Here is a 25,246-nt window from a genome sequence, read left to right as displayed (position 1 = left end):
TGAGTAAATGCCTGTACGTGCAATTAATCTGTATAAATACCCACAATTAATTGTGTAATAAATTTAACTCTTCTGTCAGCTTCCATCTTCTGCTCTGGACCATTAACAAAAATTCAGAGTCTGGTTGCACAAATAACAGAAGCTTGCGTCTATGAAATTTATTTCTGTTTTTATCAAAAAGCAAAATTACAGAGAGGCAGTTTCTGGTTGGTTGGGTCTAAGTGTGTACATGATAAACATAATTGTATTTTTGAGGGGTGATATGTCCTTGATAAAAATTTGTAGTCTGCTTGTTCAGAATAAAATATTCATGATTTCATATGAGAAGCAAGTAGAGCATTTGCAGCATTCAGCAACCTTAATTTTTCAAAGTATAGAAAATTAATGGAAAATGAACTCAGGAAGGTAGTAGCATCTCTGTGAAAGTCCAGGCTGCTCAGTATTGCCTTTTTCCAGCAGCCAGTGAGAGGAAACACATCATGGTGACACTGTTGTTCCATGTCAGCAAGCATAGGCAGGGCAGGCACTGTAGCCATGGCAGGAAGAGCGCCCCAGAGGAGAAAAGTCCCTATAGGGTGTCCCCTATAGGCACAGCCAGGGACTCTGTGTGTGCCATTTCTGCCCCCCAGCAGGAGCTGGGCCAGGCACTGCCCTGGGGCACAGCTGAGCACCCACAGCCTCCATGGGAGGGCCTGGCTGCCAGTGGGTGCCCAGCTTTTGCCAGCTGCCCTGTTCAGCGCTGGCATGTTGTATACAAACATCTCCCATAACACACCAGAGCTGTGAACCCAGATGGAATTTCAGCTTGGTTGTGCCCCTTCTCCATCTGCATCTCCCCAGGCTATTGGATAAGCTGGTGGCTTCTCACATACGTGCCACCACAGCGTTGTCCCCAGAGCTGCTGGACCCTGGCGTGCCTGGAGGTTTTGCCCATGAGGAGCAGTCTGAAGTGCCCATTTCTGCTCCACAGTCCAGTCCAGTCACCTGTGCTCCACACCACTGCACCAGGGCTGCTGGCTGGGGAGGGACCCTGCAGGAGTGGGTGGTGTGGGCAGTGGGACTGGGTGAATTGAGAGCATCCAGGACCAAGGGGAGAACCCTGCTGTGGAGCTCAGAAAGGGTACCGAGATTGTGCCCAGCCATCCATCTCAGGCACATCCCAAGTGCCTTGCTTTCCCACTGGAAAATAAAAGAAGCAAAGCCAGTGATAGAGGGAAGGGCAGAATAAAAAGGACACAGTAACAGAGAAAAAAGTAGAGGAAAGAGAATGACAGATGCTTCTGGTTAATTGAAACTGTCCTTATACAGAGACTCAATCTCCCTTTTTCATCAAGCAATAGGAGAAAAAGAATTATTTGATGTGTCTTGTGACCAAGTCTGAAACTTGTAGGAAGAGAAAGTAGCCGGCGCTCATTCAGTCAAAGCAGAGGCTACTTCCAGAGAAGAAGGGGTTTGTTTGAAAACAATTGTTTTTGATTAGTAAGAATTACCATTCCAAAAGATTTGATTTTTTCATTAATTTTTTGGCCTGTCATTTTTCCACTATGTATGTATGTATATATATACATATAAAAATAAATCAGAAAAAATAGACAATTCACTTGTGCTGTTTGCTTATATGCAACTTAATACTTTCTGTCATGCTGTTGTAGCTTGGGAGCTAATCCATAGACATGACTTTCCAGAAGCAACAGTTGCCCCTGGAGGACTGTCACAGAGGCTGCACCTCGCCAGCCAGTAGACATTGCTAATCTAGGTGTATTTTCATGAAAACAATTTGAGATTTCCTATTATGTGTGGGGCAAATGGAGTTTTGTTCTAACCCCAATGCTCGTCTGAGGTTGGTTTGTGAACATCTGGGAGCTTCAGGGATGGGAGAATTGGCACCTATGCTTAAAACCTGCTGATACCTGCTGTTTGTTTAGGCATTGTCTGAGTGTGTGAACATGGTGCTCTTTGCTTCATGAAAGTGGCAGAGTGAAGCAAATAATGAAATATACATAGAATTTAAACTTCAGTGCTAAGACCATGTTAATTTTTCGCACAAAAAATCGTTTTCTGAAGTGGTGTGCTGGGATCTTTTGTTGTGTTTATGTTCCAGTTACGGTGATTATCTGAATTGCTGTTGTTAGGGCTAATAGTAAGTATAATTTTCATGGTGGAAATGTTTTACTGGACAGGATACTTAAGAACTTCTAATTTCCCCTGCTGTTAAAATCTTACATAGTATGAAAATCCGTAACTTGTAGGATGGAAGTGTTAACCATCAGTGCTTTTGAAAAGTGTAACAACTGCCAACCTGTCTGTGGTGTACTAATGTTCTGAGTTGAAACAAATACATATAGTAGAAAACTTCAAAAACAACAAGCATTTTGTGTTTTTAAAGTTTTTTCTTTGTTTATGTGAAGATGTTGACATCTGGAAGAGTGAAATTCATTTAACTGACAATGTGTGTCTTCTCTCTCAGATTACAGAAGTTTGTGGAGCCAAGCGTGTGGGTTATTTTGGTCCTGCCCAATTTTATATTGCTTTGAAGTTAATTGCAGCAGCACAGTCAGGGTTCCCAGTACGGATTGAGAGCATTAAGAATGGTAAGTAGCAAATTTTGCTTGCAGTGCTATGCACTTGTTTCTCCCTTTCTTTAATTCTTGTCAGCTCTCCATGGTGGTAAACTCTTTCTTCTTATGTTTCTCTGAACAATTTCAAGGAGCAGAGAAAGAGTGGGAGGTAATGTTACATGCTCCAGGTGAGTGGTGGAAAATTGCAGGGAATTACAGATATGGGAGATCTGAGATGACATCTCCCTCTGGAAAAGGCACTGCAAAGGAGCAGCAGGAATGACAGAAAATAAGTGTGGGAGATGCATTTCTCTCTCACCTTCAGCCTCTAATCTTGACAGCTGTCCAGAGTGAGAGCTGATAGCTGCTTTGGGTGGAGGCACATTGTGGGGGATGTGGGCAGGTCAGGGAGTCCCTCTGTGCAGGGCAGATTGTAACTTTCTGCTTTCCCAAATAATCCTGCCAAAATAAATGGCTAGTGAAGATAAAATCATAGTGCTTACTGTGAATAGGTGTGAAAATGTATATTAGATGTATTTTAAATCTTTATTTTTCCCAATGAATTGACAGTAATACTAAATGTACCATTTTTGGTGGAGAAGAAAGCTTCTTGAAAAAATCTTACCTAACTCAAGCAATAAAGAGAGAAAGCAGGTCCCTTTCAGTTGTGAAACCTTGATAGCAGCTTGGAAGGAACTCAGTGTTCTTGCTTCAGTGATGCACACTCTGCCTCAGCAGGGCTTGGGCTTCAAAGCACAGGGCTTTTTGCTGGAGCTGGAACAGGTTGGAGCCCTTAGCTCCCATATCCTGGGAGCTAAGGATAAGCCATGCCCTAAGGCTGTGCTTGCACCATCCCACTGGAGGAGCAATGCAGCCAGCTGCAAGATCAGAGAGAGGGCTGGAAGGGCAGCACCTGCCCACAGCTCTGCAATCAGGTCACTGCTCCCAGCACAGCGGTTCCCAGGTCTGCCCCATCCCGGGGAGGGAAGGCAAGCACATGATGACCTGTGTGAGCTGAGCTCCTGTGGTGCAGAGCTCCTGGCCAAGTGCAGGGGGTCAGATGCAGCTGGCACAGTTTGGTGCCTTGCTGGAACAGGAGTTTGAACCAAAGGTGAAGAGGAGTGGCCTGGATTTGCCTGTCAGTTTTCCTTACAAACACCTTGTGCACTCTCTTGCACTAATGTCCTTTTAAAAGATGTTAATTAAAAAGAAAAAACCCCAAAAAGCACAACAAAACAAACAAACAAACAAAAAACCCAACAAAAAACAAAAAAACCAAAAAAACTCCCAACAAAATTAATTAAAAACCTGGACTGAGGTTTACTCTGTATGTTTTACCAGTCCAGCATATGTAAATAATCCACAAATTTGAGTGAAAACAGGTACTTGCCGTCCTTGTATTGATACCTGTTTACTTACTGTTTCAGTAAAATTGCAATAAAACTTATTCCAGTGCTAATTACATTTTCTCTAGAAAATATGTATGAGTGCCTTTAGAGTGGAGTGAGTAACATGTACCAAATTCAAATTGATTTATTTTTCTCATGGATGTAACTGTACCTGTAAAAGATTACAGAGGTGATGAATGAATGACTTTGCTTGTGTTGAGCATTCTGTTAATTTTAATTATATTGATCTTGTAGGGTGACTGTGCACAAAAATAAATTGTGCTTCTGCAAAATAATTGGGAATTGTCTTAAGGAGTGACAAAGTGTCAGTCTCTTGCTCAGCACAGCAGATGCAGCATGGGACTTTTTAACACAGCTGTCTCTCTAGGCCTGGGTGTGATCTCTGAACCCTGCCATTTTTGATCTGTTCCTTTTATGATGGCAGCATTGAGGATACTGTGATCCTGACTGATTAATTTATCTGTCCCACAGTTTCTGTGGGAAACTATTATTTTCATTACAGGCAAGGTTTTGAAGGCAGGAAATGAGTTTGGTGCTTGCTTTAATAACATGCACAAGGCTTATTTCTTTCTCTTTGCATGGAGAGATTATATATTAAGCTAGTGAATGTAGCTTTGTGTAACATTCACATTTTTATTAAGACACAAAATAATCAAAGTAGTCCCACACTTAAAAATGTTACAAAATATAACTAGCAGTCTTTTACAGATAAACTTTTCATTGGTTTTACAAGATGATACTGCTTAAAGTGCTTCTTATGTTCTATAGTCTCAATTGAATTTTTCTCTCTTTTAATACAGAATTGCCTCTACCACGATTTATGGCGCTGAAAAATGACACTGAAGTACGTTATGGGACTCCAGCAGAATTCCATGGAGTTAAGTTTCAGGTTCCACATGCAACTTTGGAAAAAAATTCCTACAAAAGAGCAGATGAAGGGGACAAACAGGTAACAGCCTTGTCTCCTTCAGGCCAACATGTCATTATGCATCCTCCTTTTAGGTCCAGTCCTGTAAATGATTACACTCACAGGGGCTTACTCAATTTTCCAACACTAGACAGGAGATGAACTCCTGATGTGCAAATAATCCCCATCGTGCCTGTCTTCTGGTTTTGATGCATCCCAGTTGCTTCCCTGAAGAAAATTCTCTATATGAGCTTGTATAAAGCTGTCAGCCCTGTAATATTCTGTGTAAGTTCTTTCAGTGTTTTCCTCCTAGCTAAACCTGCACTGTTTCTCAGAGAAGAAGTGGAAAAAGCAGCAAATAGAAATCTGTCTATGAAAGAGAACAGGAAAGTGAGTGATTTCCCATGGCCAGTGTGGTAGTGGAGTAATGGTCCTCAGTCACTCTAGAAATACTCAACTGGAGACAAGGTATTCAATCATGAGCCGCTATTTTTGGGTGGGGTAAGGCCCCCAAGTTTTCTTTCATTTTTATCTCCTCAAGAAATAGTCCAGAAGACATCTGCTTTTCTTTTTTCTGAGTGAAACATGCCAGTTTAATGAAGCATCCAAGGGACATTCCTGTTACCTGGATTTAGGAGAGTAGAGAGCAGTTGTTCAGATACAAGAAGCTTCACAGTGCTGCATAATTTTCATAAAAACTGATTTGCATAATTTTCCCCAGGCTTGACACCTTCTCCTGTGGTACTGTATCAGGTCATGTTGTAAGTGCCTGGTGGAAGCACTTTTATCTTCCCAGAAAACGTGCCCACGTTTATCACGGGCTGCGCTGGCATCTGTAACGGCGTTCCCAGCCCGAGGTCAGCCAGCAGGAGGGACCTGATGACAAGATACACAGGTGGAATAACAGGATCAGGAAGAAGAGCATCTATGCCTCTCCTCTGTGTACTGACACCCAAGCAGAACACTGCCCTCAAACCCCTGGCTCCATCTGGATTATCTGTGTTGTGTTATATTTTTGTCTTTATTCAGTAAAACCTTTCAGACTTCCATCCTTTTCTCAAGCAATCTCAGTAAATCAAAGGAAAAAGGAAGCTTTAGGATAGTTACCCAGTGATACTTACAAATCCACAGTGTTTAAAATACTGACCCAGAGATGTATTTTAATTTTTTGTAATTTTTTTTTATTATGAAAAATGATCTCCCACAAAGAACGCACTTACACTATGTAAATTCAAAGCTATCCAGTCACATTGAGCCTTCTACATATACTACTTCAGGCATCTTTGGAAGGAAAATACATTGAGCTGACCATTGTAAAGCTTTGTTACAGCACTGCCATGCTTTATCCGTAAAGGCTCAGTACCAAATCCTGTCTTGTCCATTTTAAGCCTTTTCTTGGAAATACAGGGCCTGAGGATGCTACAATGATTTTTCTTGTTTGTCCATCATATTGTATGCATTTGGACCACTTTGCAGCATTACTTGGTTGTTTCTTACAATTTTTGTCTCAGGATTGTGTTTTGTGTTGGTGTGTTTTTGAAATAGGAACCCAAGTCTCCTCCGATGTCTCCAATTTGCTCCCCTCCTGCTTCTCCATCTACCTACCAGAGAATAGCCCAAAGTTATGGATATGGTAAAGCAAGGAGTGGGCTGGAACAGCAGCATGGAGGTAGGATAAAAATGGCAATGCACATTGTATTCAAATACTTTTTTCCTTTTTATTTTTTTCCCCTATCAGAAGTATCCAAATTCTAAATGCTAGTGACAATCAGCCTAATGATTTTAAAATTCAATTAGACTCATGTTTTGAAAAATTATTTGATCAATATATTTTGACTGTTCAATCCTGTCTTCCTATTCACTTTCTATTAAATTAGATTTATGTCTGACTGCTCACAGATGCTAATACCTAATCTCTGACAAAGCTCTGCAATATACCCCAGTGGCTGAGAGCCTGCAAGGATTGTCAGAGTGCATGATGGTTTTGGTTTCATTAGAGGGCAAGAAAAGCCTGCTCCTGATTTCAGTAGATGCATATTAATTTTCAGATTGGAAGTGAACCGTCCTTTGCAGGAATGGATCATATAATCTCTGGTTTTGTAACAGAAATAATAATAGGATGAGAGTGTCGAGGCAGTCCCACAGTGTAACTTCAGCAATTCAGACAAAAACTAGGCACTGCATAGATTATTCTGTCTCTCATTTTGGTGCCATTACAGTAGGTGGGAGAACATTCAGACTTTAATAAGAGGCTAATGGGGCAGAAGCCAGTTTAACTATGGCTTTACAGGTTCCTCTTATAGCAAAGCACCTGTGCTCTTGTAATTGCAACATGTGGTGACCAAATCAATGGCAATAGGAGGCATTGGTGTATACCATCATCTCCTGCTTTACATTAGTGTGTTTGCAGTGGGTGAAGATTGAAGCATGTTAGTCCTTCACCTTTTGTCCTTATTTACAAATGAATGACAAAAGAGCTATTCAACATGTTGAAACTCAGTACAGCTGTGATAAGAATGTGTTTGACACTATAAAGTGGCCTCCACCTGAAAATTGCACCAGTACTGAGTCACAGGCACTCCCCTGCTGTGTAGGTGAACTGCAGCTTGTTCAGAGTGGGATTAATTCTGAAAGAAGCACACTAGTGCAGTTGCTTTCTGGTACAATGCATATTCTGCCCCAGTGAAGAAGAGTGGCAGAGAGCCCGTGCTGTGGAGAGCTGGGCAGGGAGTGTCTGTCTGTGTACCTGCTGGGTGCTCTGCTCTTTTCTGGCACTCTGTCCCAGATCTGTCAGTGCTATGAGGGAGTATTTTCGGTGTTGTTTTTTTTTTTTTTTTTCCTTCTGAATTTGGTTGCAAATTTAACTTCTCTGAAATTTCTCATGGACTCAGCAGCTACACAAAATGACCAGGGACAGCAGCATCCAGTCCAGCTGTCAATATCTTCCAAAATTAATTATTTAACTGCTTGAATTTCTAAGGTAATAAAATCTTAGAGGTGCAGAACAATGACTATTTTTCAGAAAGCAATTTTTCCTGTTTTCCAGAAAAGGAATCAGTCCTATTTTAATCCCACTGGGGATACTTCATCCAAATGTATTTTCAATGGCAGTGGGCAGTTAACATTTTGACCCATGCTGTACCAAATGCCAGGCCTAATGCAAGACCTGCTGGTTCTTCCTGGCCTGTAAGACTAAAACCTTTCAGTTTCCTGAGGAGCACTCCAAAGGGCAGCTGTGTGTAGTGCATGTGGAGGAGATGCTTGTGCCCCTGCCCTGGGCTGGCTGGGCTGCACATCTGACCCTGAAACTGGACATGATGTCTTCAGGGACAGCCCTTTGCACTGCAGCCATGACTGTGTACATTTTATAGTTCTGAAAGTTTCTCATGCTAGCAAGCATGTAGACATGAGGCTTCATGCTTAAATCTCCCCTCTGAGGGCATCTAAATGTTTTCCACTTTTCAACTTCATTCTTTTTTTTCTTTTTTTAAAATCTGAAATTAGCAGTGACTTGTACAGGAATAGAAATAGATAACAATACAGGATAAGACCCCTTAGGAAAACAAAGGGGTTTAGGGGCATGATTTTTAAGCTTTTCCTAAGATCAAAAGTTCTAAGATATCTTGGACTCCTTTTTCATCATGAGTCTTTTAAGTTTCTGACTATCTAATGTAAACTTTGTAATGGTAAATTTTAAATAGGCTGGCAGCAGTTCTCAGCTGTGTAAGGGTTTGCAAGTGACTTGCCTTTTTGCTTGCATGCTTGCCCTATTTTTAAACATTGTTCCTAAATATGTTGTTGTGTCACTGCTTACTATATTTGCTGCAGTGGAGCTAAGTGACTTATTTTAGCAAAAGAAGAAGAAATTGTTACTTTTCTCCAAATAGCACAAAGTGGTGAGTCGTGTATTTTGATTTTCAACAGAAATTAGGGAAGGGAGAGGAAGACTATATTGAGAAGTAATGGTTTGCTATTTGATAGCATTGTCAAAGCATATTTTTTATAGACCAAATGAATAATTTCTTCTTACTTAAACTAGTTCTTGTGCTAAATGTGGCTATAAGTATATAAAATGTGTAAATGCATGGACAGGCTGTGTAAGTGTATATTTAAACATGATGAACAGTGATTTCTGTGGTCTAGAAGTATATAAGTGACAGTGTCTCAGTAATGTCTGAAGAAGAATGGTACAATGGGAAAGACAAGTATGTGGCTGGAATTTGTTGCATAAGACAAAATGGACTTTGATACTGTGATAGTGGGTTCACTTGGTGGCTGCTTGACCAAATGGACTTTGATGCTCAGATACAATGTTCACATTTATGCATTCTTGATCTTGTGGTATTTAATATTTCCTTTCGCTTAGCAGCATTCTTTTATTATCCTGACATATATATATTTAATTTTACATGTCTGTTGTAGCTCCTTATGAAGTCAGACACTCTACTCACCAGCAAGATGGACCATCTTCAGGGAATTATGGAGCCAAATCTGCTCTCACCTGTTCAACTCCTAACCGGGTAATGAATTGCCTATTTTCTTCAGTAATACTAGTAACAAAACTAAAATAGAGAAATTTTAAAAAAAGGCAGAAAATTCTCACTTCGAAAGTGAAAAGTGTTGTCTGTGGTGTTTTTAGACTTGAGACTGAATTGTGCTTTTTTTGGTATATGAGGAAAAAAGCTGATGGGATGGAGAAATTACAATAAACAAAGAAATTTATTAAATTACTATAGGTAAATTGAAGTAAAACATTTTCATTGAAAGTACATGAGATTTCACAGAGATTCCTTCTTGATTTAGATTGCTATCTGTAACACATGCACAGTATTTATGGCTAACATTCTGCATATTTTGGTTTTTCACCCCAGTTGGTTAAATTGCACCTTAAACGGAACATATTAATTTCTGGGCATTTGTTTGTTTTTGTGAAAATGGGTCTTATATTTTCCTGCTGGTTGTAAAAGCAGATCTTTCCTGTGTTCCAGTATGCCTGCTGTGCATTTATTATGCAAACAATTAGTTTGCCCTAAGGAAGGGCAAAGCTCCCTTAAGCGAGAGATTTTCTAAATAAGAAAGACTCAGAGACTCTACCTTTTCCTGAGTGCTTAGCACCTCACACCCACAAAAAAATGTCACCTGAGCCTCCAAAAGAGAGCTACAGGTAGTGTCACATAATTTGTGCTAACTTGAAATGAAATTGGGTGCATTTGTGTAGCACTTTGAAATGAAAATTAATTTACAGCTTTATGATGTTGCCTGTTTCAGGGATCTTTTGATGTATTTCAGAACTGGTGTTTTGCATTTGATTCTTGGGAAATAGACAGGTATGTCAGAGAAAGGGTTTCACAGCTGATTGTGTTTCATTCTTGCCCTCCCTTTTTAAAGCTGTTATTATGCAGGCTTAAATACTGAATACTCATTTATTCCATTTTAACAAAGACACCAGCGGTACTGGCAGCCCTCTTGTAGATACCTCCATCCAACCTGCAAAAGGTACAGGCCTCCCTTAAGAAAGGTAATCAGAGAGCAAAGACAAAGCAAAGAAATAATTGGGTTGAATACCCTTCTTCTCCAGAATATTCCTTTACCCAAAGGCAGATTTTTGCTTAAACCTTGGGAAGCGGTAGAAGTTTGAGAGGGTCTCTAGGGGCTTGTGTGTCTCCCTGACTTAGGATAATGAGTGCTGAGTTACTGGGGTGAGCAGAGGGTCCAGAAGTGGAATATTTCCATTGTTGCAGCACCATTTCTAGGTGAAATATGTAGCTTCATAACGAACATAAATTTTCATGCACATAGCTCCATAAATGCAGCTTTAGGGCCTTTACTGGTTCCATCCAGTTGAGGTGTTCAGTGTGCAGTTCAGGGCTGTAATGCATTGCAGAAAAAAAGTACCCTCAAAATGAATCTAGAGGTAATAAAGTATGACTTGGACTTTTAGTGGTCAGCAGTAGCCAGATTTCCTTTGACCACTGGTCATGTAAAGCTTCCTTTAATTGCAGGGGTAAAGATACCTAATAATAGCCTCAGTTTTCCCAGGTAAGCAGTGGGATGGTCATCAGTGTGGCCATTTCTGCTTCTTGTGTTCTGAAAATTTGTCTGTGCTGCGTAGAAAAGTGTGACTCTGGTTTCTTGAGGTTCCCAGTGCCCTTGTGGTGCCCTCCCTGTGTCTGGTGCCAGTGTCCCTCCCTTCAGTCTCTTGCAGTGGAGCGGGAGCAGCAGGACAGCAGCAGCCAGTACTCAGATGACCCTTGGAGGATAACGGAGGAGCAACGAGATTACTACATCAACCAGTTCAGGTCCCTGCAGCCTGACCTCAGCGCCTTCATTTCAGGTGATTTTTTCACTGTGCACACTGAAGAGGGGAACCAGGCTGGGAGGTGAAAAGTGTTAAGTAAATAAATTCTCTTTTGTCTCTGGCAGTGCATTTGTAAGAGTTGATTATGTTTTTTTTTTAAAGGCAGACTATTCAAATCAATATTGTGGCCCTTACATTTTCTCCTAAATATCCTTATTTTAGAAAAGTAATTACATCTCAGGGAGAAGTGTTGGGAATTTGGTAAAAATTAAAATTAGCTCTTTGCATTTCATGTGCTGGATTTGTGGATCACACCTGCAGTGTATATTGAGTTGAAAAATCCCTCAGGGTTGTGCTGACTTATCCAGCAGAACTGTGGCAATGTCCATGTGATGACAGTGAAGCATGCCCTGGGCAGTCAAGCCTGAGGGTTTATGGTTCTGGGGAACTGAGATTTTGACCTCTAGGTAATTAGGAAACAACCCTGGAGAGCACACACATGGTAGAAGTATTGTTAAGAGCATACTGAGATGACTCTGATCATACTCAGATTTCCATCCTGAATAGAGGCTCCAGGCTGCTTGTGAAAGGAGACTTTGCCACATACAGACAGTTGGTCTGGCAAGGAATATGTCACAGGTTTTAAACTGAGGCAGTTGTAATGAACCCTGCTGTGTCACTGGGGTTCAGGAGGCCTTGATCCAGCCAAAAGTTTAAAGAATGACCTGCTGCTAACTGAAATTATTGCTTCAGCAGTTCTTCACCTCAGTTAAGTCTCCTTCATGCGGTTTGCTTCAAAGAAAAAATGATTGTTCAGTGCTGGTTCTTTCCCCAGTGGTTGCCCAAGGGGAAGAGGATTTTTGTCCCTGAAGTCTGTGCTTTGTTTCCTTATGATTTGTAGCCTGTACCCAGGAAGGGCTTCCAGGGTACCCCTGACAGCCTGTGCGTATGAGATGGTGAAGAAGTGTGTTTGTTAACCAGAAGTATGAGAAGGGCTGCTATGGCAGCGTGCCTGCAGCAGGACAGGAGCTTGTGTGCTAGCTGAATCTCTGGAAGTTTCTTTTTTATTTTATTTTTTCCCCCCTCTGTAAAATTTTCACTTCAGGAAAAAGTCATGGTTGAAGCAGCACACTGGGAGAGCAGTGCAGATGTCAAAGCACTGTACTGCTGTGCACATGACTTCTGGGTGAACCAGGGCCATTTGTGTCTGTTATTTCATCATTGTTGACATACTTGTTATGCAGGTTAGAATTCCTAGTACTAAAGTAGGTTTCCCTTGATTTATTTTTCCCATATGGAGGGAATGGAGAAATGAGGTCAACAGCTCTGTCTGGCTTTCTCTGTCATTTACTCAGGAGACAAATGGTCCAGCATCTATAGGAGCAACCAATTAATCTGAGCATCTCTTGAACATAAATTAACTGTCTGCTTCTGGCATGGCAGACCTGGTAAAAGGGAAGAATTTGGAGAATTAATTCCCAGTGGTTGATGAGGCATGCTTTCCCAACAGGTTCTGTAGCAAAGAATTTCTTCACAAAATCAAAGCTGCCCATCCCGGAACTTTCTCACATCTGGTGAGTACTGTAATACTGTTGGGGATGCCTATCACACTTTTTAAAAAGATGCTTAATTCAAGAGTTCTTGTTAAATTTTAAAAGTGTCTTCAATTATAATTATTGCTCTTATCTCCAGAATCACTTTGAGGCCAGAGCAGCAGGGTGGTCATTGCTCTTCCTGACACACTTGTTTTCTGGAGAGATGTTCACCTACTCAGCAGGACTGGGAAGGTTTGAACCCCAACTAGCTGAGAGCTGTTCTTAAGTGTATTGTAAGCAGCATCAAAGAACTGGCATTTTTCATGAAATGACACAGAGGAGAAGCACCTCTGGAATGTTTTAGATGTGTTGCTGGTTTTATGTTTCTGTCTCTCTTCTGTCAGAGGAGGCCTAATTAAACAACTACATAATTCATTAGTGCTTTTCTAATGAACCAGTGCTCTTACTTTTAATGAGCTTATTGTGAAACAATTGTGGATGGAACTGTATGTGATAAAATTTGACAAGGATTCTATTATATTTTCATCAACAACATGGTGCTTTGTAATTTGTTGTCGTCATTGCATGTCTGATAGGAGGAACAAACAGTTTTAAACATGGATCAGAAATGCTGATAGTGATTTTGTTTTTATATATGCTTTTATAAAGAGAGATGAGAAGAAAAGCTTGCAAGAGCCTAAACATCTGTCAGGGTCAAAGGATATGTCTGGAATCTTTTCAAAACGGATTGTCAGTTGTGAAAATAAAAAAAATAAAAACCCAACTGAAGAAACATAGTGCTGGGGGAAGTGAATATTGGAATTTAAATTTAAGATTACTTAAAAAGAATGGATTAACCTAATATGTTAGCAAATCAGATTTTATTTCTATTGCTGACACAAGTTGTTCTCTGTGCAGAATTTCAAGAAAAGTATGCCTTTCTAGTAGATGCTTGTAATTTTGTGGCAATGTGATTTATCAGGTTGTGTTGCTGTGTTAAACACATGGGATGTTTCAGTCCTTGTCACTGTAACCTCAATAGTCTGAGAAATGCTTGTTACTTTCAAAGAGTAAGGAATTGTATGTTTATTTTAGACCATGTGCCCAAGATAAAATATTACTCAATATTTGCAAAGAGTTAATTTATAAAATTGAATTACTGAATTTCTGAAGTTTAATTTTAGTGTTAGTGAAGTGTGCTAGAATTAGAAAGAACCACTTAGTGAGAAGTTAACAACAATATTTAAACTTGTCAAGAGCATTAATTTTCCCCTTTTTTAAAGGTTAGTCAGTGGTGCTAAGTAACCATTGCTAAAGTCCATATTTAACTTTTTCTGCTTGAATTGTTTTAAGATCCTGCATGGATTAGCCAAAGTGCTTCCTAATATTGGAAGGTTAATTCCACCCTTGGAACAATGTGCAATTAATTGCTGCTCAGATGGCCGACTACATCCTGGGCTGCATCAAAAGAGGTGTGACCAGCAGGGACCCCATCTGGAGCGCTGCATCCAGCTCTTGCCTCCCCAGCATGAGAAGAGCATGGAGCTGTTGGAACAAGTCTAGAGAAGGTCCACTAAGCTGATCACGGAGCTGGAGCACCTCTCCTATGAAAACAGGCTGAGAGACTTGGGGCTGTCCAGCCTGAAGAAACGGTTCTGGGAGATCTTCTAGCAGCCTCCCAGTGCCTAGCAGGGTCCGCAGGAGAGCTGGAGAGGGACTTTTCACAAGGGCATGTAGTGATAGGACAAAGGGAAAGGGCTGTAAGCTAGAGGAGGGCAGGTTTAGGTTAGATATTAGGAAGGACTTTACTGTAAGGGTCATGAGGCCTTAGAACAGATTTCCTAGAGAGGCTGTGGACTTCCCATCCCTGGAAGTGTTCCTAGCCAGGCTGGATGGGGCTTTGTGTAGCCTGGTCTAAAGGAAGGTTCTCTGCCTATGGCAGGGGAGTTGGAATTATATCTGGAATGATCTTTCAGGTCTCTTCTAACCCAAACCCTCCCTATGATTCTATAAGTATAGGTTATGTATTTCACATTCTAATATACACATACCATCATATTCAATGGTGTGATGTATTAAAGAAATGTACTTTACTGAAAAATAAAAAAGTGGCAAGTCAGTTTTAGAAAATCAGTTTGCTTCATCTTCCCCAAGACAAATGTGCAAGTCAGGATCAAGTGACCATGGCAGAAATACTTGTCTTGTGTTAAAATATCCCTTCTCAGAGCTGCATTTTTGTCTCCCACGTGATGGCACACATGTGTTTCCCTGAGGTCACGCCTTGGAAAACGTGTGCCTGTTTTACCCACAGGGAGCTGAGTGATGTGGACTGTGATGGGGCGCTGACACTCCCGGAGTTCTGTGCCGCTTTCCACCTTGTGGTTGCGAGGAAGAATGGCTACCAGCTGCCTGAGACACTGCCAGAGACGCTGCTGCCCGAGTACCTTCAAGCAGGTAAAGCTCCTGGGGCAAGCCATGTCCCTGCAGCCATCTCAGAAATCCAGTGTGTGTGTGAGACAGCTTCACCTTCCATCCTGGAATGGGCTTCTGTGCTCTCTAATGATTCTCCAGCTGCATTTAAGGCCTGTGTTTTTAATTGTGCTTATGAGGTGATTACTGTAGAAGTCCTAGACCAAAGCAGAGAGATAGGGATGCAAAGTGGAGCAGGTACCTGCCTCTTAATGTCTGCCCCTTTGCTCCATTGTGCTTCAGGTGTCAGGAGAGATGAAGAGGCAGTTGAATGCCTGTAAAGCAAAGGGAGTCCAGCAGTGGCTTTAAATTGAAATAGGACAGGTTTAAGTTAGATTTTAGGAAGAGATTGCTTACTCTGAGGGCAGTGAGTCACTGGAACAGGTAGCCCAGAGCAGCTGTGGATGCTCCACCCCTGAAAGTGTTCAAGGCCAGGTTGGATAAAACCTACAGCTACCTGGTCTGCTGGAAGGTGTCCCTGCCCATGGTAAGGGAGGTTGGAACTAGGTAATCTTTGAAATCTCTCCCAATTCAAACCATTCTGTGAATCTGTGATATAGCTTTTAATTATTTTGATCATTTTTCCTTAAAGTATCTATGTCTTGAAGATTTGTTAAAAATTATACTGGATTGCATTAGAACTTAGCATGCCAGTGTATTTTTTTAGATACTCGTTATACTGGAGATATTGGTTATATCAAAGGTTGAATTTTTTTGTAATTTATTTAATGTAATCCACAGGTTCTTCTGTGAGTTGTTTGCATTAATGACAGGATTACAACAATTTGTGTATCACAAAGATGAATTAATCCAAAATACAACATACTTCAGTAACAATGTGCAGTGAAAGACCTGCCCTTTCATTTGTTCTCTTCAGTTATGTCTCTTTTAATTATAAATGAATGTTGGAATATATACTGTTACATCTAAAAATGTGCATGACTCTTGAGGGCAAGGAGGATTAATCACAGATGATAATTACAGTGCTAAGGGATAATATTTAAGACCTAATAAAATCTCCATTAAATTTGATGACACTGAATATATTAAAAGGCAGGAAAAGAACAAATCAAGCTGCAGTTAGGAAAATTAAATGTTGACCCCATATCAGATTCGTGAAATAATTTCTGGTGGAGTCATGTTCTCTGTAATCCACTATATTCACATCCAAAGCAATAAGCTCCTGGAAAACATGCACTTCCAAATCTTCATCATTTTAGTCTCTCTGATTACATTCCCCTGGTCATAATTACAACTACCCTTTTCCCTCCAGGACAACCACTTTTTTCACCACTACTTTCATGCCTGGTCTCATGATAAATTGGCTTGTAAACTCATCCATGCAGATTCTTTTTGGTGTGTCTTCACATTGAACCTTTTTGGAAATAACTATCTCTAGTAGCAGGGAATCATTATGTCACAGTGGGAGAAATAGCATGGTAAGCTGCAGTTGTTCCCTGGGAGTTTTCTTTTTCTCTCTTTGATCCTTTCAGCACTTCGTTCTACCATTTTCTTAGATTATTGTTTCTTGCTGTTGCATGAGACCAAGCATTTCAAGCAAATCTACATGGAAGAGGTGAAAGGACTAATTATTTCTTGTGGGTCCTTTAAATTCCCCAGCTAATGAACTAATTCTGGTTAATCTGAGGGTCTGAAAATATCTCATGCTCATTCTTCTATCTGGTCAGGATTCATAAATCTGTCTTTTGAAAGACTTACATTAATGAAAAGCAGAACATCTCAACACACTGTGAAACTGTGAATAAGAGAAAAGCGTAGAGCTCTGGTTGTATTACTTCTGAAATAAAACCACTGACAAAAATGTAGGTTCCTCATACAGTCACCTAAAATATCAAAAGCAAATTTCAAGAGAAATCCTGTGTATTCATGTTTTCATAATTTGATTTCTGTAAAATTTAGACTTCTTTTCAAATTTTTTTGGCTTCTTAGGACTCCAAAGAAGAACACAGTTTTTCATTATGTTGCTGCATTAGTTTCAGATTGAGGCATAATTTGGTTCAGTTGAAGTATTTGCATCTGATAAGAGTGCTGTTAAAGCTTCAAATAAAATGACTTGTAGCAAAAAAGCATTTAAGAATGCATTAATCTTGCTAGTTTTATGGCTTGTACCATAAACTACAAGCACAGCTGGTCCAAATGCTCTCCTGGCACAGCTCCATTGACAATTTGACCCACCACCTTTTTTTGGAAACTTTTTATTAAAACTAATTTGCAAAATCTCAAAAGCTATTTGCCCTGTGTGTAACCCATTGTACTGCAAATTAAGACAGGTTTCCAAGAGCTTAATTTATTGAGATAAAATAAACGCTTGCCAAAAACTAGAAATGTGGTTGTTCTGCCTTTTAATAAATTGATCTTTAAAAAAAGATGTTTTCCAGTTCATAAGACAGATTTATCTCAGAGGAGCTAATCCCAGAGTGATACCAGCAGAAGAACCTGAGTTTGTGGGATAGAAATTAGCTTGTTGTGAATATTTCTTTGAGAAGTTAGATGTGATTTTTTTCCTTTTTTTTCCCCCTGCTCTCAGTGTTGTTTAGTTGAAGGTGGCATATACTGCAGCATCTACAGTGTTTAGTGCTTTGCTTTCTTCTGGCCTTCAATTTTAGAGTATAATGTAGATTCTACTATACTTTTCAATACTCAAAAAGTCAAAATTTCAGCTGAAGGTAACGTAAGTACCTTTAACACTGCTAAGAGAATAATATATAAACTATAAGATAGTTGATACTAGATTGGGAGAAGAAAACATTTCTTCCAAATTTCACCATTATTTCTACAACAGAAATTATACAAGCTATCCCCTTCATGACACTGACTTACTTAAGATGCAAGATAGTTAGAGTTTCTTCATGGTGTTTGTCATCCATGTCTTATGGATTAGGTCTGAGATGTAGAAATGAAGAGCAAAATTATGCTAGATCAGGTTTCTAAGAAGTATGTATTAACCAAAGACTTGGTGTGTCTCTGTGTTTGGCCTTGGGTTGATTTTTTGTTTGTTTGGGTTTTTTTCACTTTTCTCTTTTATTTTTCTTTTCTCTGCAGCTTGTTTGAAGCCTGTGCGTGACTGTGCACTGTTTGACTCTTACTCTGAGCCCTTGCCAAGCAGTCAGCAGACTCGGGACTTCAGTCGGGCAGAGGTGAGAGGCTGTAAGCTGGGTCCTTACCTTGCAGACTCTGAGTCTCTGAGAGGACTTTATGATCTCTAAACCTCTTATTAAGCCATCTCAAACCCGCAGCTCAGCCATTTTTTCTGTGTATGGAAAGGGCTGACAGGCTTTTCAGTAGGTATTCCCACACAGCAGAGTTCACAGTAGTCACTGAGGGACTTGTGAGATGCTGGAATCTTCAGAGAAATAGGCTCTGCCTGCTGGTGTCCTGCAGGGCTGCTGCAGGAGGGGCAGTGGGGAACATGGGCATGTTCAGGTGAAATATCTGCTCAGTCTGAAGATTGGTTGAAAACATGAGGCTTCAGGACAGACCTAGAATCATAAAATCATGTAGTTTGGAAAACACTTGCAAGATCTTCAATTCCAACTGTTAGCCCAGCACTGCCTTCTTACAGATGGTTGTACAGAGCAATAAAGTCATCCCTGAGCATCCTTTTCTTCAGGATAAACAGCCCCAGCTCCCTCAGGCACTCCTGTGCTCTGGACCCTCCACCAGCTCCACTGCCCGTCTTTGAACACACACCAATGTCCTTTCTTGTAGTGAGGGGCCCACAGCTGTACACAGTAGGTTTGTTTGGATGGAACAGGGGCTTTGGAGTAGATATCCAGAGCTCCCTTCCAAACCCAGCCATTGTATGATGCCGTGAAGTCTGCTGCAAGCAAAACTGAATTAAGGAGAAGAGTCTAACACTGAGGTTAAAATCCCAAACTTTAAAGACCCTATGGAGCTGAACTAACCATGGCCACTGAGTTGTGCCTGAATATTGCAACTCTCAATATGATTGCTGTAGGATTTAAATTTATAGTGTTAAGGAAGTAAATCAAGTGGCAGACTGACTGCAGGAACCAGCCCTTCTGACACTCTTCCAAGTTTAAAAATAATGGTGTGTCATGACAGCTCAGCAAGGCTGTTCTCCAGATATTTCCTCCCAGTGCCTGGCCCTGGGGTGTCCCTGGGTCAGAACCCAGCTGCTCCCTCATCAAATCCATCTTGGTAGTGGTACCACCAAACAAAATCTCCCAAGCTTCTCTGGAGTACAGTGTTCACTTTGGGCAGTGCTGCAGCCAGCAGAAGAGCACCCAGTGTATCTTCTGGAGCTGATAAAATATTTGTTGTATCCCTGGGAGGTGTGATTCATCCTGCAGCAGCTTGCCCAAAGAACAGCCACGCTGGGCTTTGAAAGCATCACTGCAGATCTGGTAGTGCAGGGTGCTGGTATGTTGGCAGCATGGGCAGGTCCTTTACCAGAATCACCTAATCCCTTGTTTGTGACCTTACTTTGGGTGCCTTGAAACCTAAAATATAAAAGAAGATACAGATATAATATAGAATTAAATTATATTTGAAATGCAAGCAAAGATGTGATTATGTATCTTTCATACACATAATTTAAAAGCTTCAGTTTATGTTGTCCACGATTAATGGACTTTAACATCTCCTCAAAAGTGATTTGAGAATAATTTTGACTTGATTTTTTTTTGTTCAACTTACGTTTTTACACTCAGAATTAATACACTGAATGAATATCATTTGGAAGGTCAGTAATTCATCTTCCATTCATCTCCCTCAGTGGGAAGTGCAGCAATTCACTGTTGCAATTTCCTTTTTATCTTGGCTAGTGGAGGAATTATACTTTAGATACTTGATCACTACATTAAAAATATTATATTATCAATGCAATCTGTTATGCATTACCTCCATGTCTTTTTAAATTTCCACTTATCATCCATTCAGGGTATTTAATTTCATTTCAGATGCCTGTTTTTACTGTGACTGCTGAATTACAGTACTGCAATAAAGTAGAAGCAGTTCCTGAATGCATTCATAAAGAAAATAATGGCAGGAGACACGTCACCTGTATGCTAGGCTCTGTTAAACTTGAAAAACACACCAAGGCTGCTGATACTATGCTTGGGAGTGTCATGGGTGACTGATTTCTGTTTACCAAGGAAGTTTTGTCTTCATTGTTGTTTTTTTTCTCAAGGTTTTTTGTCTCCCACTCTCCTTTTGTTCTTTTCTGCAAGTTTTCTCACTGCCAAAATCCTAAAGTTAAAGCATGCATAAAATGACTGGCTGGGGTTCCTCTGGGCTCCCTCAGAAATGCCATGCTCACAGTTCATTGAAATCTCTGAAAGTCATTCCATCTATTAAAGTTAGGTCTGTGGTCTCATGTTCTTCATTTGAGTGTCAGGGCTAGCTATTGCTGTGAAATGTTTTGTTCATACATTTTCAGAGTCCTCAAGCCATATTTTTGCTATGTTGCTCTCTCAGAAGTACTAGGCTATTCCATTCCTCAGAAATTTTATAAAACAAATGTCACTTTTACTGTGGAGTTTTCCTTTCTGAACCAAGTTGAGATTTTTGTGGTCTTTTAAAAATGTCTATGAAATCTAGGTTTCTCAATTCATTTGTTTAGGCCAAATTTATTCCAGGACATTTTCAGGTCAAACCTCTTCCATACTCCCTGGGCAAAAACCAGCATCAGTTAATATTTAGAGAAGTTTAGAGTTTCTGATGTTTACTTGAATATTTGGTTGCAGAGAGTATTCTTGTTCTTACAGATAATAGAGGTAAAATTTGTTCCAGCAGAAGCTCCAAGAACAATAAATGCTTATAAGTTGCTGCTGAAATAACAGAAAATCAAGGAGTAAAACTGGGGAGAAATTCCCTGTTCTCCCATCAAAGGCTTGAATGGGCCTCCAACAGACTTGCTAATGAAATTTGTTTTTCCCATCTCTGTGACTGCAAGTTGAAAGAAAAGAGTAGTTCAAGGATCAGCCGCACCAGCCAGGAGTTTTAAAGCATAACCATCAGGTTCTGCAGTACAGCTGGAGTTCTGGTTAGAGAGACTTTTCTCATGGAGACTGGGGAAGTCCTTACCTCCTTTAGTTGTTCACTGCCGAAGTGCTCCTTTAACTCATTTCTGGTGTGGAACTGCTGTGCCTTGAAAAGTAGAGTTATATTGTCTCAAATGTCACCATTATTTGTGTTGATCTGTATTCTTAAATATTGGGCTGTGGAAAGGTACGAGCTGTACAGTCAGTGTAATTAACAAGTCTTCTATCTTTAGAAGTCATCAGCTGAAGAGGTGCCTGATAACTCTGCCCTATTACAGGATGGAAAGAAAGATGACAAACAAGGTATTCAAATAAATAACTTTTTTCCATTAGGGATTAAATTATATGTGTTTTTAGTAAACCCCTATGTTTGCTGGATGTGTTTAATTTCTAAGCTGGCTGTGTGTTGCTAAAGATTTAAAGAGACAGCTCACGGCAGATGAGATGAAGACAAATAAATGGAGGGGTTTGCTTCAAAATTCTATCAAAATTCTATCATACACCTTCTAAAATATGTCTAGCCCTATGGCAATTAATGTTGTGCTTCTTACTTAAACAAATTTTAATTGTTATCAGGAACTTTTTAAGAGTAAAGATTGCACTGTGCCAAATTTTCAATTTCGTTTTTTGCAAGAAACACCAACACTTCAAAATCAGTTTTTACTCCTATTTGAAAAAAATAATCCCTGTATTTTCTTGCAAAACGAAAGTTTTAGTCAAATTGGACTGAAAAAATTCATAAATTCATTCATTTCAATAGACATCCATCAGCAGCAAGTCATGTGAAATTGGAGTGATCTTTCTCTTTTTTACTGCAGTAGCTTTTATGGCTTCCAGAATTGGCACTGGATCATCACACAGCCATTCATTCTCTTTTATATTTCCTTTTCCCAGTTCTTACTTGCTGTCCCTCTGTTGTAGAAACAAAACAGTTGTGAGTATTCTGCTGCCTGATTCTCAGAGCTACAGATTATGTATGAATAAAAATAAAAAATATCTTGGCCTCCCAGATGTCCACACGTTAAGGTTGCATCAGAGCTGTGAGACCAGGTAGTGCACATTCCTGATTCACCTGCCACACTCAGGTGTGACAGAGTTTGACAGATTCCCAGTGTCCCCTTTTCAAAGAAAGTTTGTCAAGGGTTGGGTGTGTGTTTGTAAAACATTTTGACATGTCAGCATATTCCAAGAAATCAGTGTTTTGTTGACAAGGTTTGTTTTGTTGCAAAATGTATAATGAACCAGAGAAGGACGTGAACCTTGAAGGTTATTGCTGTGAATTGTCTAGGGAAGATTTACTTCTTACTAAGGGAATATTTTTTCCCTGTTCAGATGATGAAGTTGTGCTTTGATTTTTGTAGCTGACATGTTAAATCACATGGGAACCTGTTTTGAGACATGCAGCCCTCCTTCAGGGCTGAAGATATGCTGTATTTATGACACAGATTGCTACCTTTTCAGCCAAAGTGCAAATACTTTTGTTCTACCTTTTATTACTATTCTGACAAACATGAGAACAGATCACTCTCCTAACTGAGGGGATCCCCCCAGAAGTCAAGAACCTGCAGTTCAGGGCAGTAGAAGCAAATTTTCCTGCATTTTCAAAAGTATCCACATAAATTGACTGCACTTTGGTTATAATGTAGTTAAATTTGGAAGATAATGTAAACCCAACTGGGTTACAAGACGCAAAACTTCCCACATGTTTTGGTAGATAAAGGCAGATCATAGAGCAGGTGAGGTTGGAAGGGACATCTGGTCCAACTTCCTTGCTAAAGCAGGCTCATCCTAGAGCAGGAGAGATTTCATTCCAAGTGGTCATTTAACACTGAGTGTCACAGTTCATCAAAACACACTATGGTGCATTAAAAACTCCATTAGAAAGGATGTGAAGGGGAATGTGGAAGGAGAATAAGCACTCAACTCCACAAATTCTCAAAATTTGAGATTATTTGGGAACTTGAGCATAGGTCTTTCTTTCTGATCTTGACTTTTGTGCTCTTGGAAATTGCTACTTGTTTGAGTACTTCAGTTTTCTGAGGGTATTTGGCTACTTTTCAAGTATGTTTGGCATTATAAGATGTCTAATACCAGTTTAGGTGTTCTTTCTGAGACCTGATACTTCTAGGTTTTACCCACACATACTTAAAGTAATTATCTTTTCTTTTTTTTTTCTTAAGCTGTTAAAGTAAGCACTACTCTCAAAACTATACCAAAGGAATTTCAGCACTTGACTGTGAAAGCAGGTAAGGAAAAATTGTCATGTGTTACTTGCATGAGAATTTTGATCCAGTATTTCTATATCCCAGTAAGCCTAAATTAGTGTAACTTGATTAATTTTTGAAAGAACTTTTTGCTCTTGTACTACTTTCCTACTGATACTAGTTTTTATCTCATAATGACTACTATTTGTAAGATAAATATTAATTACCTTTTCAGGTTGTCAAAAGGTTTTCTTGCTTTCTTTCCCTCATTGTTAGTGTATGGGTTCTTTCTGTGTGGAAAATGTTTTCAGCTGTTTTAAAGATTCTGAAGTTCTTCTGTGCTATAAACAAGATGCAAGAGCATGAATATTGTACCTCTTGGTAAAAATACATTTAAGTATGGAATAACTATGTAATGTTTTGGTAACTATTCTGAAATTGCCTGTTTCCTTGTGAAAGCTCAGCTTTCCTATTTTGTGTCAATGAGTTACAGGACAGAGAGCTTTTGGAAACACAGACCTTGAGGCGCTTGAGACACTGCCGCAAGCTTTTGATTCAGGGCTTGTTTCTTTGTTGAAACCACTCCTGATTTTTCTCTCTCTAGCTCCAATGTGCACTCCTTGTTCCTGTCATTCTGGAAAATGTTGTTTTTGGAACAGCATATGTCAAAGTTACTTACTTGCTCCAGAAACTTCCCCTGCATTCAGTTCATCAGACCTCCCTTGCCTTCCTCTTTGTTAATCTCTTTCTACAGTGGTAAGAATGTTTGTAAGCCCTCCCTGGTCCCAGTCAAGCTAAAATCTTGCTTTCTCTTCCTTTTGCATGAATGTTTTTTCTCATGAAGATATCCTTGATTAAGAAAATGGACCCCACATATCTGTCACAGCAGTTTTGTCTTATAGCTCGATTTATTCATGGCTGCTCAACAGCTGCATGCCTCATTTCCCAAACCTTTTTTTCCTGGCTTCTTCCCAAACACTTGGAAGCTGCCAGATTTGCTATCTTCAGTTTCTGTTCTCTAAAGATTGCTGCTTCTCCTTTACACTCACACACACTCTTGCACATCCCTCTCAGGGAAAGGAGAAAGTGGTTGCATGACTTTCCATTCTGTTCTCCTTCCCCTGGTTTTGCCCAGGAGCACAGGGGAGTTTTACTTTCAGTTCAGCAATTCTGTCTTGAGTACAGGTATGAAAAAAACTTACTGTCACCTGCACATCTCCTTCCCCTGGGTCTTTCATCTCCTGGTCAGGGAGTCTTCCCCATGCTGCTGTGCTCTCCAACAGTGTTGCTGTGTTTGTGTACCAAGGGACACAGAGGCAGAATTTCATTCCAACATCGTGGCTCCTGTCCCTGCAAGGTTCCATTCTTGCTGTGCTGCTCATTGAGGATTTGAGCCAGCACATTCTCAGGTTGCATGCTACAACTGGTGTGAAAAGTAAAAATGTTTATCTGTCCAGTCGAGTTAGATGCAGCACAGTAATTGAGTGCTTGTTTCAGAATCAGTCACCATTCTGAAAGGTCATTGTAATCATTAACCTCCAGCATGAAAACTCATTTGGGATGAAGTGAGAGAAATTCTACATGCTTCTTTGGTTATTCATTTAGGCTGTTTATGTAAACTCAGGAAAGATGATAGTCTGTGAAAATTTTCTTCTCTATCAGGAGGTCTGGAAATTTGAAATCAGTAAGAACTTTATATGCTTAGCATTCTGAATATCTGGACAGTTTATTTAGATTCCTAAGTGCAGGATCATTGTTGACCTTAGCCTTTTAAAGGATTGAGGGCCAAATTTCCAAGCGTTTAAATCGTACATTTCTCCCTAGATGACCAATAAGAGAT

General features: G+C 40.0%; 1 protein-coding gene across 3 annotated transcripts in view; it reads left to right on the top strand.

Moving 5' to 3' along the window:
• REPS2 (RALBP1 associated Eps domain containing 2) overlaps window positions 1–25,246 on the top strand; it is a 95,273-nt gene that overhangs the window by 30,840 nt on the left and 39,187 nt on the right. For all 3 annotated transcript variants that reach the window (XR_012578909.1, XM_074534665.1, XM_005484324.4), the window contains exons 2-11: window positions 2,468–2,591; window positions 4,768–4,916; window positions 6,420–6,543; window positions 9,297–9,394; window positions 11,070–11,208; window positions 12,683–12,746; window positions 15,019–15,161; window positions 18,240–18,334; window positions 21,436–21,505; window positions 23,383–23,448. Coding sequence is in view for 2 of the 3 variants with exons in the window: in XM_074534665.1 (XP_074390766.1) it covers window positions 2,468–2,591; window positions 4,768–4,916; window positions 6,420–6,543; window positions 9,297–9,394; window positions 11,070–11,208; window positions 12,683–12,746; window positions 15,019–15,161; window positions 18,240–18,334; window positions 21,436–21,505; window positions 23,383–23,448 (1,072 nt within the window). In the remaining variant the exon portion in view is untranslated. The remainder of the gene's footprint in view (window positions 1–2,467; window positions 2,592–4,767; window positions 4,917–6,419; window positions 6,544–9,296; window positions 9,395–11,069; window positions 11,209–12,682; window positions 12,747–15,018; window positions 15,162–18,239; window positions 18,335–21,435; window positions 21,506–23,382; window positions 23,449–25,246) is intronic.

Source organism: Zonotrichia albicollis, chromosome 2 (genome assembly GCF_047830755.1).
Source record: "Zonotrichia albicollis isolate bZonAlb1 chromosome 2, bZonAlb1.hap1, whole genome shotgun sequence".
NCBI lineage: Eukaryota > Metazoa > Chordata > Aves > Passeriformes > Passerellidae > Zonotrichia > Zonotrichia albicollis.
This window is presented reverse-complemented; position numbering and strand designations above follow the sequence as displayed.